The sequence below is a fragment of the Apium graveolens genome, chromosome 6, assembly GCF_009905375.1.
Source record: "Apium graveolens cultivar Ventura chromosome 6, ASM990537v1, whole genome shotgun sequence".
NCBI classification, from domain to species: domain Eukaryota; kingdom Viridiplantae; phylum Streptophyta; class Magnoliopsida; order Apiales; family Apiaceae; genus Apium; species Apium graveolens.
Window position 1 is genome coordinate 304,307,500 of NC_133652.1, and position 23,098 is coordinate 304,330,597.

Sequence of the window (23,098 nt, forward strand, 5' to 3'; positions counted from 1 at the left end):
TTATTAATTAGATTAGGGATAGGATTCTATTAATTGTGGGCTTGTGGGCCTATAAATATATATATATACAAGTTATGTCCTATTCTATGTCTTTTTAATTGGAGCCGCTCTTAGAGGCTAGGGTTTGAGAAGACAAGAAGATCTTAGAAGTTTATTCTTGTGTTATTCGATTGATCAAGGTACGAGAATCGATCTTTTCTTCTTCATAATCATATTATGTTCATCTTCTTATTTGTTTGTGCTGAAATTCGTATGTGATAAAATCAGCATCTCGTATCTGTTGTAAAATCCATAACTTATTCGTTTTACACGGAATTCATTGATTCTTGATTTTCTGGAAAGCTTGTTTCGATACCTACAACTTCCATGTTTACATATTTTGTGGAATCAGCCTCTAACTATGTGCAAATATCCATTCTTTGTGACCCTTCAGATTTATGACGTGAACAGTTTTTCATACCTTCTAAAATTCGTTATAAATCGATCTTATGTCGGAAAATTACTCATGATATCAATCTGGAAAGCTTATGAAATTCTCTTTCAGTATATGGTATACCCATTATATATTTAAATCTTTTAAATTGCCTAAATTGCCTTACAAATATTCTGGTCTGTTTATACTTATCAGCATAGTTGTTTCATGTTCAAAAATTCATATCTTCTTCATTATTCGTCATAAAATTATGATCTTTATAAATTATGAAACCTCTGAGAATTCTCTTTCATTGTCTAGTTATAGTCGAAGTGAGATCAGATTGTCTTTATTGTCTAAATTTGCCTTCTTTGTAATCTGTTCCTGAATAATTTCTGCTGTGATACCTGAACTTCAAAAATTCATAACTAATTCGTTATCAGTGCGTTTTTGATGAATCTTATCATTTTGGAATCCTTGTTAAATCTACTTTATTTCTCCAGTTGACCATTATTTCAAATCCTTAACTTATCTGCTGTTAAAATTCGAATTAGTATAAGTTGTTCACTTTCAATCGTATTTCAACAATCCGATTTAATGGTCCATCAGATGAGGTACGGATTTCGTCCCCTTTCTTTCAGTGCTACTCCTTTTATTATTAAATATATCTGATTCTTTCCCTTCATATTTTTATTCATTCCGTTCTTATTCGTTTGATCTCTGAAAATTATTTTAAATCTGTTCTGGAAGTTTTAAATATTTAATCTTGCGAGCTTTAAAATTATGTTTGTTAAATATCTGTTTAGAATATTTGAAATATCTGCTGCAAGTGATTCTTAAAATTGTGAAAATTATTTTATTTGAACCCTTAGAGTGAAATAGGGTATACCGAGTTAACCAGCTGTAGGGGTACTACAGCCATGTCATTGCGGCACCATTGGCATGACACTTCCATGGCAGTGTGATTGGTCATGGCGTATCCTTTTGATAGCTCAGGAGGAGAGCTTTGGCCATTGTGATATTTGTTTCAGGATACGTGGGTGCACCCAGAGTTTGATTTGTGATTTGATTCGACAGTGACGTTGTATATGCCGTACTCGTTAACTGGTTTGTTGCACACATTAGGTACCCTATGATGTGTGTATTTGTTATTTATTTTGCTCTCGGTATGAAATATCTTAGCCCTCGTTGCTTCAGCCTTACTTATTTTTAAAATTTTTGTTTTATTATAAATGGCTGATTATTTATTTTTATTTTTTTTGATCTCTTGTTTTATGTTTTATAAATTGTATTCCAAATCCGTACTGGGCATTTGGCTCATGCCGTATTCTTCTTCTGGCAGGTACTTAGGGGGACTTTTGGGGCTGTGTGATGGAGAGCTACCCTTTATTTCGTTTTTAGGATTTCAGACTTCTATCATTATTTAGACTTAATTTCTTATTAGAGATTTCAGCATTTATATTTTTGGTTTAGATATTTTGAAGATTTAATATTATTTTTTTTTGAGATTTTAGACTGTTTAATTATTGTTAGAAATATATTAGTGCTCTGTTTGCAGGTTTTGGATTTTAAGTAATATTTCCCTTCTATTTTAAGAAGGGGGTGTTACAGAGATGGTATCAGAGCTTAGGTTCTTTCTTGTAGAAAACCTACTTAGGTTGACCTGTGAGTTTGGGTAGATGATAGGATGGGTGTTCCATTTAATTTCGTTTCATTATGCTCTTTATCGTTTCATTTTGCTTTGCAAGAATTGAAGGAGCAGTTGCAGGAGTTGTTGAATAGGGGATTTATCAGACCAAGTGTGTCTCCATGGGGCGCTCCTGTGTTGTTTGTGAAGAAGAAGGATGGTTCTATGAGATTGTGCATTGACTATAGGGAGTTGAATAAGGTGACTGTTAGAAACAGGTATCCTTTGCCACGCATTGATGACTTGTTTGATCAGTTATAAGGGGCGAAGTACTTTTCGAAGATAGATTTGAGATCTGGTTACCATCAGTTACGAGTTAGGGAGGAAGACGTTTCGAAGACTGCATTTCGCACTCGTTATGGTCATTATGAGTTTCTCGTGATGTCCTTTGGGTTGACGAATGCACCAGCGGTATTTATGGATTTGATGAATCGGGTCTTTCATGATTATCTGGATAAATTCGTGGTGGTCTTCATCGATGATATCTTGATATACTCTAGGAGCAGAGAGGAGCATGAGGAGCATTTACGTACTGTACTTGAAATTTTGAGGAAGAGGAAGTTGTTTGCGAAATTTTCCAAGTGTGAATTCTGGTTGGAGGAAGTGGCATTCTTGGGGCATGTTGTATCTGGTAGGGGCATTGAGTTGGATCCTGCGAAAGTCGAGGCTATTACTAATTGGCCCAGACCTAGCAATGTGACGGAGGTGAGGAGTTTCTTGGGTTTGGCAGGCTACTATAGGCGTTTTGTGGAAGGTTTCTCTTCCATAGCTTTACCATTGACTCAGCTAATGAGGAAGGGAATTAAGTTCGAGTGGAATGATGATCGTGAGAAGAGCTTTCAAGAGTTAAAGAAGAGGTTGGTGTCAGCTCCAATACTTGTGTTGCCATCAGGGAGTGGAGATTTTCAGGTGTATAGTGATGCTTCTAAGAGAGGATTGGGGTGTGTTCTTATGCAACATGGGAAAGTGATTTCTTACGCTTCTAGGCAGCTTAAACCATATGAGGTGAATTATCCTACCCATGACTTGGAGTTAGCAGCAGTGGTCTTTGCTTTGAAGATCTGGAGACACTATCTTTATGGAGAGACTTGTGACATCTTTACTGATCACAAGAGTCTCAAATACATCTTTACTCAGAAGGAGCTTAACATGAGGCAGCGGAGGTGGCTTGAACTTCTTAAGGATTATGATGCAAATATTCAGTACCATCCGGGGAAGGCGAATGTAGTGGCAGACGCTCTTAGTAGGAAGAACTTGGGGAGTGTTGCATCTCTCATTACTCAGCCGCACCTTATTTCAGATTTGGAGCGCTTGGGTGTTGAGTTGTATGTTAGAGGATCAAGTGGTAGTATTGCAAATTTGAAAGTGGAACCGAATCTTGTTTCAAGGGTTAAGGAAGCTCAGAAGAGTGATACAGGTTTGGAAGCTATTAGATCCGAGGTGGCAGGTGGAAAGCAAACACAATTTCATTTCGATGATGAGGGTGTGATGTGGTTGGGTAGTAAATTGTGCGTGCCCGCAGACCCGACGATTCGTGAGGAAATTTTGAAGGAGGCTCATAGTTCTTCATTTTCTATTCATCCAGGTTCCACCAAGATGTATAGGGATTTGAAGAAGCACTTTTGGTGGAGTGGAATGAAGGGAGATATAGCAGAATTTGTGGGAAAATGTCTTACATGTCAACAAGTGAAGATAGACCATCAGAGGCCTAGTGGATTGTTGCAACAGCTAGATATACCAGTTTGGAAGTGGGAAAACATTACTATGGATTTTGTAACTCATTTGCCGAGGACTTTCAAGAAGAATGATGTTATATGGGTGGTGGTTGATAGACTCACTAAGTCCGCTCACTTCTTGCCTATTAAAGAGACTACTCCTGTTCATGAGTTGGCAGAGATTTTGCAGCGAGATATTGTTAGACTTCATGGTGTGCCGGTGTCGATAGTTTCTGACAGGGATACGAGATTTACATCGCGTTTTTGGAAGGGATTCCAGCAAGCTTGGGGTACGAGGCTTAATTTCAGTACAGCTTATCATCCGCAGACCGATGGACAGTCAGAGAGGACGATTCAGACATTGGAGGATATGTTGAGGGCTTGCGCGTTAGAGTGGACAGGTGATTGGGATAAATATTTGTATCTTGTTGAGTTTGCGTACAATAATAGTTGGCCCGCGAGTATTGGTATGCCACCATTTGAGGCTTTGTATGGTAGGAGGTGTAGGGCACCATCTTGTTGGGATGAGGTTGGTGAGAGAGTCATCGAAGGGCCGGAGTTAGTTAGAATTACTAATGAGAAGGTAGAGAAAGTTAAAGAAAGTCTGAAGGAAGCTCGATCTCGTCAAAAGAGTTACGCGGACCAACATAGGAAGTTTGGGGGATTTGAGCCAGGTGATCATGTGTTCTTAAAGGTGTCGCCTTGTAAGGGTGTGAAGCGTTTTGGTATGAAGGGAAAGCTTAGTCCGAGATATGTTGGCCCTTTTGACGTTATGGAGAAAGTAGGGGAAGTATCTTATAGAGTTGCGTTGCCACCACAACTATCTCATGTGCATAATGTGTTTCATGTGTCGGTTTTGAGGGGCTACAAATATCATCCATTACATGTAGTTCAGTATCCATTACATAAGATTAAAGAGGATCTTTCTTGTGAGGAGGAAGCTGAGGCTATCTTAGCTCGAGAGGAGCGAGTTTTGAGGAAGAACACCATTCCGTTTGTGAAAGTTTTGTGGAAAAATCATTCGGAAAGAGAGGCTACTTGGGAATTAGAAGAATCTATTCGTGAGAAATATCCGCATTTGTTCGATTCAGGTACGAGTTTTAGTTTCGTTCGATTCCGGGGACGGAATCCTTTTTAAGGGGGTATATATGTAATATCCGTATTTTTATTTTAATTATTATCTATTTAATATTTGTATTAGTTAGAAATAGATTAGAATTAGTAATAATAGTAATTTTTAATACAATTTGATTTGGAATAGAATTAGTAATTATATTATTAATTAGATTAGGGATAGGATTCTATTAATTGTGGGCTTGTGGGCCTATAAATATATATATATACAAGTTATGTCCTATTCTATGTCTTTTTAATTGGAGCCGCTCTTAGAGGCTAGGGTTTGAGAAGACAAGAAGATCTTAGAAGTTTATTCTTGTGTTATTCGATTGATCAAGGTACGAGAATCGATCTTTTCTTCTTCATAATCATATCATGTTCATCTTCTTATTTGTTTGTGCTGAAATTCGTATGTGATAAAATCAGCATCTCGTATCTGTTGTAAAATCCATAACTTATTCGTTTTACACGGAATTCATTGATTCTTGATTTTCTGGAAAGCTTGTTTCGATACCTACAACTTCCATGTTTACATATTTTGTGGAATCAGCCTCTAACTATGTGCAAATATCCATTCTTTGTGACCCTTCAGATTTATGACGTGAACAGTTTTTCATACCTTCTAAAATTCGTTATAAATCGATCTTATGTCGGAAAATTACTCATGATATCAATCTGGAAAGCTTATGAAATTCTCTTTCATTATATGGTATACCCATTATATATTTAAATCTTTTAAATTGCCTAAATTGCCTTACAAATATTCTGGTCTGTTTATACTTATCAGCATAGTTGTTTCATGTTCAAAAATTCATATCTTCTTCATTATTCGTCATAAAATTATGATCTTTATAAATTATGAAACCTCTGAGAATTCTCTTTCATTGTCTAGTTATAGTCGAAGTGAGATCAGATTGTCTTTATTGTCTAAATTTGCCTTCTTTGTAATCTGTTCCTGAATAATTTCTGCTGTGATACCTGAACTTCAAAAATTCATAACTAATTCGTTATCAGTGCGTTTTTGATGAATCTTATCATTTTGGAATCCTTGTTAAATCTACTTTATTTCTCCAGTTGACCATTATTTCAAATCCTTAACTTATCTGCTGTTAAAATTCGAATTAGTATAAGTTGTTCACTTTCAATCGTATTTCAACAATCCGATTTAATGGTCCATCAGATGAGGTACGGATTTCGTCCCCTTTCTTTCAGTGCTACTCCTTTTATTATTAAATATATCTGATTCTTTCCCTTCATATTTTTATTCATTCCGTTCTTATTCGTTTGATCTCTGAAAATTATTTTAAATCTGTTCTGGAAGTTTTAAATATTTAATCTTGCGAGCTTTAAAATTATGTTTGTTAAATATCTGTTTAGAATATTTGAAATATCTGCTGCAAGTGATTCTTAAAATTGTGAAAATTATTTTATTTGAACCCTTAGAGTGAAATAGGGTATACCGAGTTAACCAGCTGTAGGGGTACTACAGCCATGTCATTGCGGCACCATTGGCATGACACTTCCATGGCAGTGTGATTGGTCATGGCGTATCCTTTTGATAGCTCAGGAGGAGAGCTTTGGCCATTGTGATATTTGTTTCAGGATACGTGGGTGCACCCAGAGTTTGATTTGTGATTTGATTCGACAGTGACGTTGTATATGCCGTACTCGTTAACTGGTTTGTTGCACACATTAGGTACCCTATGATGTGTGTATTTGTTATTTATTTTGCTCTCGGTATGAAATATCTTAGCCCTCGTTGCTTCAGCCTTACTTATTTTTAAAATTTTTGTTTTATTATAAATGGCTGATTATTTATTTTTATTTTTTTTGATCTCTTGTTTTATAAATTGTATTCCAAATCCGTACTGGGCATTTGGCTCATGCCGTATTCTTCTTCTGGCAGGTACTTAGGGGGACTTTTGGGGCTGTGTGATGGAGAGCTACCCTTTATTTCGTTTTTAGGATTTCAGACTTCTATCATTATTTAGACTTAATTTCTTATTAGAGATTTCAGCATTTATATTTTTGGTTTAGATATTTTGAAGATTTAATATTATTTTTTTTTGAGATTTTAGACTGTTTAATTATTGTTAGAAATATATTAGTGCTCTGTTTGCAGGTTTTGGATTTTAAGTAATATTTCCCTTCTATTTTAAGAAGGGGGTGTTACAATGTGCCTACTCAAAACAGAAATCTATATATTCTTTATAAGCCATTATTGTTTATTGTGTGTGCTAACTGCTGAGTTTGTCAGTTTGTTAAATGAAGTATTAGTAAAAAAAACTATGCTGCAATACGAATCTTTATAATCTAACAGGTAACAGCTCATGTAATTATGCTGATGTAGCCAAGAATCAAAAGGTGCAGAAGAAATGGTCGTTTACTTTTGTCCCACAACATCGATAATTTCCGACAACTTTTAACGTTTGATTAAGGTATAAAATGCGATATAGTCTGATCTCAATCCGGTGAACAAAAAAATTATTACTGATCTGGGAGAAGGATGAATGCAGCTTAAATCTGGATTTTTATCAGGAAGACTACATAATAATGCATACATGCAAACTACTTCGAAAATGTGACAATCAGACACTACAAGTTCAGATACAAATTGTATCTGAACTTGGAAAAGAATGAGCTATATAACCAAGGGAAAAGAGATGCAAATAGTTTAAATAACATAAACCATAGCAAATACTTAAGGAACCGAGTGATTTTCAAGTTCAACGAGTACAATCAGTTTTAAAAAGTGAAGGGGGTGTATTCAGTTCAAGACGAGGAGTATAGCTTGGCCAATTTTAACTGCTAACGACTCTTGAGGACCCTGTACGAGAATCCGAATATGTACTTGTGGTAGTTGAATAATTCAACGTTGGCATTGTAGATGCAATACTAGGAAGTGGAGCTTCAAAGTTCAGCACTTGAATCGCTTGCCTTATTGAAGGTCGGAGCTTGTGATCAGGATGAGCACACCATAGCCCGACAATCAACAAGCATGTCAATTCTTTTTCATCAAAGTCTGCAGACAGTTTTGGATCAGCAGCTTCAAGAATCTTTCCTTGTCCATAAAGCTCCCATACAAACTCAACAAGTAATACCTCGCCTTGTTTACCTCGAGGGTTGATAGGTTTTCTCCCTGAAGCTATTTCTAAGGCAACAATCCCGAAGCTGTAAACGTCTGTTTCCTTGCTGGCTCTGCCTGTCATGACATACTCTGGTGCCATATATCCCATTGTCCCTGCTAGAAGTGTTGTTTCAATTTCCTTTCCATGATCTACAAGTCTAGCTAACCCGAAATCTCCAAGTTTTGCATTGAAATCTGAGTCCAACATTATGTTACTTGATTTAACATCCCTATGGAGAACACATTGTTCCCATTCTTTGTGCAGATAGAGCAATGCTGATGCCAATCCACGAGCAATGTTATACCTCATCATCCAAGTCAAGAACATGTTGTCCTTGAAAAGATGGGAATCTAAGCTACCATTAGGCATAAACTCGTAAACAAGTAGAAGTTCCTTTTCTTCATGGCACCAACCGATTAGCTGCACCAAATTTCTGTGTCTTACTCGACTGATTATCTTTACTTCTGATGCATACTCCTTTATTCCCTGTTTAGATCCCTTTGATATCCTTTTCACAGCAACATAGGAGTTTAATTGACTCAAGAAACCCTTATAAACCCCTCCGAAACCCCCTTGTCCAATCTTTTCTGCTTCTGCAAAGTTCTTTGTAGATGTAGATAGCGTCTCGTATGAATACTTCTTTGGTCCAGTTTCATTTTCAAATTCATAAGGAACCATGGGAACATCCTTTTCCATATTGTTAACTGCTTTCTGATTTCTTTTCGCCTTGAACCAAAGAAAAGCCGCCCCTGTGAGCACAATGCATGCTAGGACACCTACAACCAACCCGACTACTACTACTTTTTCACTGTTTTTCCTTCTTGGACTTGAACTTACAGTTACCTTAGGAGCAATTTCTGGAGGGTTACTGGTGACAGTATTGATACGTATGTTTGAACTAAAATTCCAAGAATTTATGGTATGTATTTCTGAGGTAAGTCGTCCTGTTGCAGCTGAAAAGCCAAAAATAACTTTTTCTGGTAAACACTTGCTCAGATCAACTTCATACCAAAGACTCTCTATGGAAGGCTTGCTAATATTATCCAAGAAAGATGTGAACAGAACAGTTAAGTTCTTGGCCGAAGAATTATAACTAATCCAAGCTCTATTTATAACACCATCTGGAATGCGATTATTCCATCTCACAGTTTTAACAGATGTCACTGAGTTAATATCTATACCGACATGATCATAGGGAGGGTCTCTAGGGTCCTTGGGATTAACGTGAGTATCAAACTCCACTGCTACAAATTGAGTAATCGGTAAGTTGGCACTCTCGTTAACATATACAAGGCCAAGGCCAGCACCTTGTTGCTTCCAAGGCATGGTGAAACCAACTGGTGCAAGGAAAAATGTCATCCCATCTGAATAATCATCTAGACCTTGTGAGTTGATTTTGAATGAAAAATTGGAAGAGAAATCTGCAATGCTCCCGGATTCCTTGTCCCATAGATGCATTGCCTCAAAATACGTGGCTATGCCAGAACTTTGATTTAAACCTCTGTCATTCTGGTTGAGGGTCAATTGGATTACAGGACTAGAGGCTGTAGCATTACCATCATAGACTATCCCTTTGGTGTTTGGATTAAAAGTAGAGTAGCTAAACGAGATTTGAGCACCACAGGAGATTATAGAGTAGTGAAAAATGATCAAGAAAGTATGGTACTGAATCTTGATCTTCAGTAGATGAAAGCAATTTCTAAAACTGCAGAAAAGCATTATTTTTTTAGCTGGATCAAGATTCTTGCACCAAGTTCAGTATATGTTTGCACGAAGAATATATCAACCTAATGTAATACCAAAAAATCTAACTACTAAAAATTAAATCTTTAATCTGAGAAGTGGCCTGCATATTTTGGTATCTTCTGCAGTGGCCTGCAGTTATGACGAATAACCAAGTCTTCTACTTGCGTCTTTATAGATAATAATAGCAATAATAATTCGATTCAAATATACGGACAAAGGAAATGATGAGAGTTCCAGTCAGACTTTGACGAATATCTGATGATTTAATGCATACAGATAACGAAAGAATGGTCATTTAACTATATTAACGACGAAAATTGCCAGGGAAGATAAGATATCTCAATCAGCTAGCATAATCTCATGAAGGTAAACTTTAGAATTGACAGCAGAATCCAGAATATGTAGACGAAGCACGAAAAGACAGGCAGGCAAGGCCAACAATATGAATAATGTAGTATAGCATATCTGATGAGAAAGAACATTACCTCTCAAGCTAGCAGCCGTGCACACTGAATACATATCATCACCAGGGGCGCATCCAGGATCTAAACTCCAGGGGACACCAACCATATTTTGTGAATGCGTCTTTATATTTTTCAATTTTCGGGAGGCACTTTCATATATTTTCAAAAAAATTAATGATAAAAAAGTAAAAATTTTATTTTAGGGGAGACAAGTGTACCCCGTGCCCCTTACTAGATCCTTCCCTGATAACACCATCAGAAATTAACAAACTTTCAGAAACCTTTTAATTTATCAACTTGAAGTTTATGTGAATTTTGCACTTCTACGTTCGAGATCACCAGGAGATATCTGCATAGATACATTTTGGCAATTAATTTGAACTTCATCGACAAAACAAAGATTACTGAACCTTAAACAATTTTATATCAATACAATAAGAAAGATTTAAGCTCCGTTTCAATTGCATCCGCTTCTAATACTACATAATTATAATATTTTTCTTCCAGATTTGTCCACAAATAAGAGTCTCAAAACAGCACCTGCAGACTGCAGTCCATCGCCACCATTTTCCGCTTATAATCCTACACAGCAAAACATACTTTCTTCAAACCTCAAAAAAGAACAGAGCAACAAGAAAGAAGAATGGTTGAAAATGTTAACTATATGATCCTATATTGGGGCCTTCCTCTAATACCTTAAGATTTTAGATGAGCTGGTTACTCAACATGGTATCAGAGCTTAGACTGGTGGGAGGATTAAGGTTCGATTCAAAAGCTATCAAATTAAAACTTAATGCCATGCCAGCCAGTAGTATGTGGTTGAAGTGAAGCAATGCGCCATTTCAAATGGTCGCTATGAAAAAATACATGTACAGATCTATGGCAACTACCATGAATTGCAGATGAAGAGAGTGACTGGAGCTACGTAGAGACCAGAGGATAGAAAGCCACTGCCTACAACTACAAGCCTTTACATGTAATGGGAAGTTCTTAATTTGCAACTGGTATCAGCAACTAAAGATACAATGCTAATAAAACTAAAGTTTTTAGTTCTCTAGAAACATTTGCAGCTCCATCATTGTTCATTAGAGGCCTCAGATATTCTGAGAATAATGTGAAGATTTCTACTCCCAAAATGCATTAGAGCATCTTCAATCCTAACAGGATATTATATCAGTCTATTATATCTAACATAAAATATGTATCACTTTAATGTTAAATCCTGTTAGTTATAATTTTAGATAACGAAAGACAGACCACTAAATCTATTGAATCATTTACCATATGTAATCCTAATTCTAGCTCATTTTAATTATGTCATTTATTTATAACATGAGCATCCTATATTAAATTATTTTTTCAATAAAACTAAAGTTTTTAGTTCTCTGGAAACATTTACAGCTCCATCATAGTTCATTACAGGCCTGAGATTTTCTGAGAATAATAGGAAGATTTCTACTCCCACGGTGCATTAGAAGATGTTGGTCTTGCATCATAGCATATTTCAGAAATACGAACAAGTGTATGACACCGATTCCTATCGGGCCTCGTTGATTTTTTGTACATATTTCATTTTACTTTATCTTATCGCGTAATAACAAAACGTCGTATAATAATAAAATAACAAAATATTTTTAACCGTTAATTTATCGATTCAAAAAATAACGAAAAAGAAAATATTATCCTTTTCGAGGGGTACAATTATTAACGAGACGAATTCAACAATTAGACGAAACAAAGCCGCACAAATCTTCGAGAGATAGACCGACAAGACGGTTAACAACATCAATACAAATATTATCTGTAGACAATTGTAGGCAGCTGGAGCATTTCTCATCAACTATCCTCGTAGCTTCCTGTTCTTGCCACGTGTCCTAAGGCCACATCTTGTATATTACTGCCACGTATTCAAATTAGAGCTCCCTGTTACTTTCGCTTGAAGAAATAAATAGATAACTCCAGAAGTCACACAAAGCCAAACATATAAACTAGCTAGTTTTACATCTACTTGTGTTGTTATCTTCAATCAACATCAATATTAGTCTCTGTTTAATTTGTATAAAAATTGAAAGATGGGTAAACATAGTGAAGAGCCCAAGTATGCTTATCCTTATCCTGCTCCTCAAGGTACTTGAATAATCCACATCATTTTTCAAATTTTTCTTCATTCTTATAACTATTTGTTTGCTCGATTTTACTCACATTCTACTGATACGGGAGTCTTGATTATGTGTTGAATAGTTGAATATCCGTAGTGTTACTTCTTTTTATGTAAAAGTTCCTATTTTAGTATGTAGTAGTATTCCTATTATTATTGGTTTTTCTCGTTTTTCTTAGGATTCTAGTGATACGGGAGTCTTGATAATGTGTTGAGTATTCGTAGCTTATATCAGCTATAAGTGTCCGACACGGATACGTGTCCAAGTATTGTACTCAGCTATATTTTGAAAAATATACATATTTTTAGTCTAAAATAAGTGTCCAAATCCGAGTGCACATGTCTGAGTATCAGAGTGTTCGACACAGGTACTCGAAGGTAAAATGAAGAGTCCGAGAAATATAGTTCGTAGCGTTACATTTTTGTGTAGAAGTTGCTATTTTAGTATATGTAATTCAGTAATTGTGTAGCTTATTTTGCCTAGTTCAAAACATGAGTGTTTAAATTACTCGGACTCTACTGATACGGGAGTCTTGTTTCAATATTTTGACACGTAGGAGGGAGTTATTACCAACAAGGGCATCCGCCTCCTCCGGTAATGGCGCCACCTATGTACATGTCTGCTCCTCCTCCTCGGAAGCGTTCTGGTCTTCTTGAGGGATGGTATGTTTATTTCTGTAGTCCCCTATGACTTTTTAGTCAAGTTGTTTTGAAATTCTGGTTCCGTAACTGATTCCTTGTATTTCAGTCTCGCGGCTTTATGTTGTTGTTGCCTGATGGACTCGTGCTGCGATCCGGACCTCATGTTCATGATGTAGCTTGATGGATACAAGGCGTAACAATTACACTAATTTAAGTGAGTTTGGATATGCAGTATGTACCAAATTGGCATCTCTGGTTTATGGAATAAAATTGTTATGTTTATTAAAATAAGAGATAAATGCACTTTGCACCCTCAAACACAATTGAAAAAACAATTTTGTACCAGAACTTTCGAAAATACAACTTGTACCCCTCAACTTCAACTTACTAATTCAGTATGCACCCTTTTGCAGATTATAATTAAAATAATAAGGGGTGAAAAGGGAATTTTATTTTAAAATGTAAATAAATTTTAGTTGGAATTTCAAAAATAAGTTAAAATATTTATAAAAATGATTTCTTGTATATTAAATATTAATATTGATCAGAATATTTTCATTAAATGCACTTTAAAATCATAATGATGTCAAAGACTTTAAAATGAAATAATTACATTAAATTAAATATATATATATATAAAAAAATATTTTGAATTTAATTTTGGTAGAATTATATAATTTTTGGCATTAATAATATTACTAAAATTCAAAACTCAACTATATAATATTATTCAAAAAAATTAAAGATATTATTTTATAGCTATAATAATAAATTCAATTTTTATTATAATCTGAAAAATAAAAAAATTAGTTTAGTTAATATTTTACTAAAATTCTCATTCTACCCCTTACTTTTTTAATAATAACGGTCAAAGAGGTGCTTTCTGAATTGACAGGTTGAAGTTGAGGGGTGCAAACTGAGTTTCCAATAGTATTGATACACATTTGTTTTTGAAACAAAATTATAGGGTGCAAAATGCAATTTTCTCTTAAAATAAAGAGAGACCTAAAATCTGTGATTTTAACATGGGTAATGCTAAAGTATCGAAATTAAATATAAAAAATAGTGACAAACTCTATTTGCCGTTCACTCGTTCGGTTATTAAATTCGGCTTAGTTTGCTGCTTTCCATATTTTGTATGGAACGTATGTTACTACTTTTTTTGACTAATTTGGCTTATATGCCTTATAATTGAGTATTTGTCTTAACAAATTTCGGGGTGAGCGATAATCGAACCCAAACTCTGATACGGCACTCAGCGAGAATCGAAGTCAAATACTGATAGGATAAGAGATAAATCTTTGTTTTTGGCCCACCGTACAGGCTACTTGCCGGCCGGAGAAGTCAAAACTACCGTTCTCATTCCGTCAATTTCGAAGCTTAAACAACCGTTAAGCATCAAATTTATTATTTAAACAAACTTCTAATTTTTCTAAATTCAAACAAAAACACGAGGATTCCAAAAATTGTCGCAAAAATGTGAAATACAAGTATCACAATCACTTTTGAATAATAACATGGAACTCCGCCTGGATAGCGCGTCCGTGAAATTTATTTATTTCTACTGAGAAAAATTTATAAAAAAAATTGGTATTGAAATTTGGCACTCGAACATCCCTTTTACATTTAATTTAATTTGACAAAATTAAGAGGAGTGTATTCAATCAAGATTTTAAAGGATTTTTAAATTCATGGGTATTCAATATAAATTTTGAAAAAACTTCAAAATCCGGAAATGTTCAATTTAAATTTTAAAAAATTCATTAAAATCTGAGTGTATTCGGTTTAGATTTTAAAAAAATCTATCAAAATTTCAGGGTATTCAATTTAGATTTTAAAAATTCAACTGAAATAATATGGTATTAAAAATCCATAAATTTTGTTTTATTTTAAAAATATGTGGATTTTGATAGATTTGGTAGTACATTTTTAATCTTTTGAAATCTCACCAAAATACATAAGATTTTAAAGGATTTCTAAAAAAATTCAGAAAATCATAAAAACTCTGCCAGATTTTTTTAACATTTAAAATCAACGAAAATCTTGTAAAATTTATAAATTATTATCAATCTTTCAAAATCTCAAATAAATACACTCCTAAATCTTGATAATAATGAAAAATGATAATAAGAAAAAAAAATCAGGGATCACCCCTCTCCAAATTCAAAATGAAGATTATTTTCATACTTGCCAAGAAGCAAAACATAAGCTTGAATGAATTCGAGGTTCATAAACAGAAATCGTAAACGTAAAAGAAAGCTGAATCTATGATATACACAATACAAATTCAATTGTACAAACCTTAAGATACATACATGTATACATACAAGAAGATGCAGATCAATCAACCAAACTCCGCAAGATCTAACATGCAGTTACAAAGGTTTTTGTAAGAACATGATGAGAAGATCTGATCATCTCATCTCCCCAACTTTTCTCTGTGTATAAATTTACAGTACATGTATGTATAATAAAGGCAGTCCACCGTTTTTGAATTTTATATAACGTGCCGTCTAGACCTAGTGAGTGCTCATGGTAGTTGTGGTGGATGGGGACCACCTTCACAATAATGGTAGAGCAAAGCCTAGGGAAAATATTTTTTTTTATTTAATTATTAATTTTTTTTAAAACTTAGCATGTAACTTACGTTTTACTTTTTGGAATCACTAAACTTATGTATGTATTGAATTATACTCATTTCATGTAAATTTGATTTTTTATCGTTAACACAACCAAAATATAATGTACATGTTACGGGAATTTGGACAACCCAGAAACTCGACGATGTTCCAATGACTGACAGCTATTCGGTCAAATTTAATTAATAGTTAAATTGACTCAGTTTTTTATAATTTTTAGTCCAAATAACTCAATACAAACTTAACAACTGGTATATAGTAACAATAATCATTACCAAACTGCTTCTCGACGATTTCGTCAAGTTCAAAAAAAAATCATGCGAGAGTAAAATTCGGCAATCCAAAAATTATACAAAATTCAATAAAACTTGATACGTATAAACCAATACACTTTTATAAGGCTACTACACTAACTTAAATTTAACAAACGATCACTCAATCACCCGAAAAAATGAAGAACACATGTGGGGTAACTATTTCGACGAACACAAAATTATAATCCAAAAATTACGAAAAAATACATACAAGATCAAAGTTGAACGATTTATGCAAGCATAACTCTAAAATATGTGATTGACTAACCAAGATGAAACCCTAAATTAGGTCGAATTTGAAAATTTGCCCCAATCAATCTTTGTTATGAAATTAGGTAGAAGATTTCACAACGATTGATTTGATTACTTAAACTCCAAATTTCAACTCTAAATTCACTTTCAAATTCGAATTTGATCTTCAAGATCACCGAGAACACTTAGGTTTTTTTTAAATACATGTTATTTCTAATGAGTTTTGTCTATGCAACCGGTCAATTTTAACGTTTTTTAGACAAAATAACAGAGTGATTTAAAATTAAAAAAAATGTTACATTATTGCTCGCAAAAGTAAAATATTTAGTTCAGTGATTAATTTCCAAATATATATAGTTGAGTGATAAATTATTCGTCAAAAAACAAGCAACTTATAGCAAATAATTGACTAACTAGAATGATTGCTTAAAATATTGAAGGAATGTTTAATTTGGATTTGAAAAAATTGACGAAAAATTTAAGATAAAATATGATACAATGCATATTTATCACAAGCAACGTTGTTGGTAAATGATTCAAGTTTTTCATTTGGATTAAATGATTGAGTATGCTAGAGACACAAAATAAGACACGCATGATTATTATAAAATGATACTTCTCGGTCTCGCTGAGTTGTTTATGTATACTGTTTGTACATATTTCGAGATTTCAATAAGGTACATTTTTATAATTTTTTTTTTAAAAAAATTTGAATAAAAGTTTAAACATAAAACTTTTTTTCAGATTTTTTTTAAAAAAAAATTATTATGGAAGTATACTTTAAATAAGCATTGAAAAGCGTGTCGAAAAATAACGTAAACAATACAGTGAGACTGAAGGAGTACAAAACGATGTGACAATATAATAAAATGTAATTAGTCCTATTAATGTAAATGTAGGTGTTTATTTATGAAAAACAATTATCATCAATCCTAATTGATTTGTCCAATTTGACTTTTGTACCATGTAACTCCGTTGATATTTTTCAAAACTCCGTTTTGTGAATAAAAATTTAAAAGTTGAAAAATAATTAACAAAATATTCCGTAAATTACTTAAATTACGCATAAAAGTTAAACCAGACGTATAAACTGAAAAGCAACAGTACAAAAATCATCCTTCTATCTTTCATTCTGGCCCACTATATAAAGTTACTTGCCGGCCAAAAAGTGCCGTTATAACGCCGTGGATCCAAACCTTAAGCCACCCTTAGCCCACCAAAATTTATGGATCAAAAACATTTTCAAACCAAAAAGATAACAAAAAACCATGGTTCATAAACACAAATTGTAAAAAAAGAAAGCTAAAATTCAAAGATGATACATACACTTACAATCATACTTCCTCTCTCGTCCTACCATCGTTAACTTTGTTCAAATTCTCCCTGTCGATTTGAACAACCGTTAACAATCCAATGAGACGGAGAGAGTATATACAAACCTTCGTTAACGTTGTTCAAATTCTGTCTGTCGTAATTTGAACAACCGTTAACAATCCAATGAGACGGAGAGAGTATATACAAACCTTTAACATACACACATACAAGAATGATCTAGCTCATTTTATCAACCCCAACTCCAGATCTGCTACAAAAAATTTGCCATCTTGAGAGAGAAATGAAAATGAGAAGTAAATATGAAAGAGAATATGAGATTTGGTTTGATAATTTCTAAATGTTGAACAATAATTGTAGTACACCTTGTTTGAATTTTATATCTGCCCACAATTGGTGTAAACGGTTGTTGGGCTGTCATGTGGGCCCTACCTTATAATAAATACATTTGGAAACAAACAAACTGTCACCCACATGTTTATTTCATAATTCAATAATGCCTTTTTCCTTTTACTGCCTCAAAGCATCTTATTTTTACTTTATTATTCACTGTTAGCGTATCTGTATTCATATTTACGCGTTTTGTACCGTAGAAATTGACTATTCCGAGTGAGCATTTACCGGTTCAGAACCGAGAACGAAACTGAACCGATTAAAAATTATGGTTTCGGTTCGGTTCTTAATTAATTCTGGTCCGATTTAATTTTTGTTTCTCCAGAAATTTTGGTTCTCGGTTTGTTTCCAATCTATCGTAGTCCTCCCTCAATTTTTATTTCTAAGTTCTGTGGTAGTATAGTTAAAAAATAATTTTAAAAAAATTTTCTTTTAATAAATTAAAATTTTAGTTGTTTATTTTTATACATTAAAAAAATTAAACATTTACAATTTTAACTATACAATTAAATGACTTAGAAATGTGTGCAGAAAAATCAAATGTCATATATTAAAAAAGAGGAGTACTTCATAACCGGCGAAGTTCTGGAATCGTAACTAATTGATTTCACTATATTAACAAAACTTAGTTAATATTTCATAAATTTTAATATATCAACATTATTTATAATGTATTTAAACATTAATTTGTAAAGATAATCAGATGTCAAAATCTAATCAAATTCTTTTTAAGAAAATGCAACCAAAAGAATTTCAAAAAAATCGTGAAATTGTTAGAACACTTACTATAGTTACGTAAATATTTTAGTACATATTTCAAAATTTCATTATATATATGTAAGGAGAAAATTTTCAAGAATATATAAGTTGTATTAATCATTTGTTCTTGATAATTTTTTATCAAATTTACAAAGTTTATGTTTTTTATTCACAAAAGAAATTGTCCAACATAATATCAAAATAATAGCCATACATTTAATCCTTTTAGCTCTCCATAAGTTTAGATATATAATGAAAATATATTCAGCGTGTTTTAATAGAATAATGGTAAAAATAAATCCCAAATTCTATACTATTTTCTCGCTATTATCCTCAAAATTTATATTCAAATAGAAAAATAATTAATATTTAATAATTGTAAACATAAGCATTTTTTGGAAAACAAACTCAATTTTGTACTTAAATTTAGTAGACATCCATTTTTACTGTCCGAACAAGAACTGAAGTACGCTATACACACGGACAAGTAGGCCCCACAAGAGCATTGCTTACGAATCAAGGTTATATTTTTCCACATCATCCTCTTAAAGGCCCACACTTCAATATCAATAAACACTCCACTCTTGGAACTTCCACTTGATCATTCAACCACAATCCGCCACGTGTCCTTATAAACTCATCTCAGCCGTTGATTACATGTGGTAACGGGCAGAACTCAGGACACCAAACAAACTCATATTCACCGTCCGATCAAAATTGATGTCAATCCAACGGCTGAGAAGCTGCCCGTAATGCTCACGGGCAGATCTGATTTCCTTTAAGAAGCCATCCCCCAACCTTTCATTCTTCGCTCATTACACAAACCCTAGTCTCCCCAAACACGCCTCCACATATACTTACACCTATAGACACAAAAAAATATTATAAATTTTTGTGTTCTATACGACGTCGTTTTCGGGTTTTATCATCGGAATTTCAATTTCATGTTTTCGTCGCCGCCGGAATTGGACCCGAGAGTCGCCGGAATTGGTGAGATTCATGATTCATGGCGTCGACGGTGATGAGTAGCCGGAATGAATCCAGCTGGGGACAATCACTTGGAAAGTTCATGACGAAGACGATGCCGATGACAAACGCTGACTCTAACCCTAACTCTACTACTAATCTTAAACATCTTTCGAAATCTTCGAAGAAGAAGAAACAGTTTAATCCGTTTAACGGGCGTGATGAGTCACCGGGTGTTACTCAAACGGCGCCTGAAGATGCGTATTCGTATAATCAAAGAACTTTGGAAACGAAGTCACGAAACGATGATGGTTTCAATCATGCAGCTGGTGGCTTTGTGAACATAGCCGTATCGAATTACTCGAAAGCGGAGCTGAGAGAAGTTAAGAAGAAGCTTGAATTGGAGCTTAAGCGAGTTAGAGAGCTAAATGATCGGATCGAGTCGAGGCAATTGCAGTTGCAATTGCCTCCGAGATCTAGTCATGAGTCGAATCAGAGTCAATTTCCTCCGAGATCTAGTCATGGTAAGATGAAGAAGCTTTCGGGTCAGAAGCGGATGTTACCACTCGGTCCACCGCTAATTCAGAGTCAATTGGAAGAAAATGTGGTGGCTCCGAGTGCAAGGATAGATGATATTGAAGAGATGATGAAGTCGTGTAAACAGATTTTGATGAAATTGATGAAGCATAAGCATAGTTGGGTTTTTAATAAGCCTGTTGACGCCATGGCTTTAGGTCTTCATGATTATCATTTGATTGTTAAGAAGCCGATGGATCTTGGGACGGTGAAGATGAATTTTGGGAAGAATTTTTATTCTTCCCCGGTTGAGTTTGCTTCGGATGTGAGGTTAACGTTTAACAATGCAATGTTGTATAATCCGAAGACGGATGAAGTTCATCGGATGGCAGCTCAGCTTTTGTCTGAATTTGAGACGAAGTTTGGTCCGATCCAAGATAAGTTGAACCAGATTAGTTCTCGTAAAGAACGGAGTGGCGGGTTTGTTAATGTTAATAGTGAGTTACAAGGGAGTTCGTGGAATGAAACTGTGATACCTAATTCCCCACCGAGGCCGAAGAAGCCTAAGACTAGTTTGGTGAATTCGATTCCACAGAGGAAGGTTGAAAGGATTCCACCTGAGCCATTGCCGAAGCCAATTCAGTCTAGTAGTTCTAACCCCTCGAATTCGAATCCCCGGTTAGCTCAGTCACCAAGGATTCCTCAACCGATGCATAATCCTTCACCAGTGCATAATGCTCCACCAATGCGTAATCCTTCACCAATGCAGAAGCCAAATCTGTCTAGTGGTTCAAACCCCACGAATTCGAATCCGAGATCAGCTCAATCACCTTTGCCAACTCCATCTCCGGTGAAAGCTCAGCCGACTAAGCCAGCTAAGCAGGCTGGGGCAGTAAAAGGGGCTTCTACGACGAAGCTACCGAAGCCCAGGGCTAAAGATTCAAATAAGCGAGATATGAGTATGGAAGAGAAGCAAAGGTTAGGAGTTGGGTTGCAAAATTTACCCCAAGAAAAGATGCCTCAGTTGGTGCAGATTATAAGGAAGAGAAACGAACAATTAGCTCAAGAAGGCGATGAAATTGAGCTTGATATCGAGGCACTTGACACTGAAACACTTTGGGAGCTAGATAGATTTGTGACTAATTGGAAGAAACTAGTGAGCAAGACAAAAAGGCAAGCTTTGATGGAAAACTATTCAGCTGTTCAGACAGTCACTACGGATACAGATGAGGTAATGTCGGCCGCTTGCTCTTCAAATTGGTCACATTGTTGATGCCTATTATCAGCTATGCTGATTGCTATATTTTAATTGTTTTGCAGGCTCCCGTTAGTAATAGAAATGATGGAAGTGCGAAAAAAATCAAGAAAGGAGATGGGGATGAGGACATTGACATTGGTGATGAAATGCCGGAAAATAGTTTTCCGCCTGTTGAAATTGAGAAGGATGATGGTGGGCATGGTCAGGATAATGGGATTAAGAATGGCCCTGGAAATGGTAATGCAAGTAGTAGTTCGAGCAGCTCTGGTAGTTCTAGCAGTGATTCGTCTTCTTCAAGTGGTATAAGCAAATATCTTGTTGTATGTTTGTGTATTAGATGTAATGTGATTGTGATTGTAGTTGAGGAACTTATTTACAATGCATATGTTAAACAGATTCAGAATCAGGGAGTTCTTCAGGTAGCGATTCAGACGCAGATGAAGCACAATCATAACATACAAGTTTGGTCTGGAGGCACAAAGCATTGTCTTGACAATGAAATTTGATCGAAAAGACACAGATGGCACCAGAATGCCAATTTAATCAGTAGTATCTTGAAAATGTTGTTAGTGGTTGTTTTCAGAGGTACAAATTGTAACAATGTATGTTGTATTTGTCATGATAATACTGTTATTTGGGTTACAAACTGAGCCAATTTCCATTTTATAATTTGCAGAGCATCTCTTGAAGTTGGTGATGAGTTGCTTTTCATTGTTACTGGAAGGAGGAAATTGGGAAGTGGAGTATGAAACATTGTTGAGTTGCAGTCTTGGATTCTATTTATGTGAATCCCTTGAAGATTAGTAGACTAGGGTATTAGATTTTTAGTTGGTACTCTTAGGTTCTTTTGTACAGATTATTCACACTATCTAAATGTAGTACAAGTTCTTGATCCTTGCATTTCACTTGAGTTGGATTTTGTTTCTCAATTGTGATAATTCAAGAATAGAAAAACCCAAATACCCAAATGTGTATATAAAGTTTGGTTGTTTGGTGAGAGCATCTTTCATCTTTCTTTACATCTTTCTAAAGAAAAGAGGAAAAGTGCAAACCAAAAGAGTTTGGTTTGGTATGAAGGTGGAGAAGATGGTGAGAATAATGAAGTGGAGACACATGTAAATGATAGTAGTAGTAGTATTGTAGTAAGGTTGGAAAAGATGATAGAAGCCAACAATAATATAGCAAAAGTTGTTGCTCTCACATGCTTTGTGCTTTAAATGATAAAGTTCCCACCATCTAGCACTCTGTGAACATGGGTCATCCAGACAGCTAACCTATTTTCCAGCTGTTAGCCAACTGGTAATCTGAAAACTCTTGAGATTATGGTGGCCATCAATCCAAAGTGTATAAATGTCGTGGCTTGTTTTTTAGCCAACTGGTAATCTGGATTGTTTTTTAGCCAAATAATATAACAAATTAGAAAATATTTTAATTAAACAAGCAGTAAAATTCCCACTCGGGTCACGGGATTGCCTCGCGTACACGAAATACCGAGACAGGATTGTTCGGACTGTATTAAGCATCCTATGAAGGGAGCAGCTTGAGTGGTCAGTTATGTGATGAAAGGTATATATAGGTTTTTCAATCGAAAAATTCTGGTT

General features: G+C 34.7%; 2 protein-coding genes and 1 long non-coding RNA gene across 3 annotated transcripts; 1 reads left to right on the forward strand and 2 right to left on the reverse strand.

Moving 5' to 3' along the window:
* Positions 1 to 7,594: 7,594 nt before the first annotated feature.
* LOC141667892 (L-type lectin-domain containing receptor kinase IX.1-like) lies at positions 7,595 to 10,844 on the reverse strand. The gene has a single exon (XM_074474532.1). The coding sequence runs from the start codon at positions 9,775 to 9,777 to the stop codon at positions 7,732 to 7,734; it is 2,046 nt and encodes a 681-aa protein (XP_074330633.1). The 5' UTR covers positions 9,778 to 10,844; the 3' UTR covers positions 7,595 to 7,731.
* A 4,467-nt stretch (positions 10,845 to 15,311) lies between these two features.
* On the reverse strand, positions 15,312 to 18,175 carry LOC141668682 (uncharacterized). Its single transcript, XR_012553145.1, has 2 exons — positions 17,797 to 18,175; positions 15,312 to 17,656 (listed from the first exon to the last, which is right to left on the reverse strand). It is a non-coding gene; the product is annotated as an uncharacterized LOC141668682 (long non-coding RNA).
* A 1,380-nt stretch (positions 18,176 to 19,555) lies between these two features.
* LOC141668683 (transcription factor GTE7-like) lies at positions 19,556 to 22,499 on the forward strand. Its single transcript, XM_074475668.1, has 4 exons — positions 19,556 to 21,470; positions 21,560 to 21,797; positions 21,893 to 22,082; positions 22,174 to 22,499. Exons 1-3 carry the CDS (start codon positions 19,764 to 19,766, stop codon positions 21,949 to 21,951), a joined length of 2,004 nt encoding a protein of 667 aa, XP_074331769.1. The 5' UTR covers positions 19,556 to 19,763; the 3' UTR covers positions 21,952 to 22,082; positions 22,174 to 22,499.
* The last annotated feature ends 599 nt before the right edge of the window (positions 22,500 to 23,098 follow it).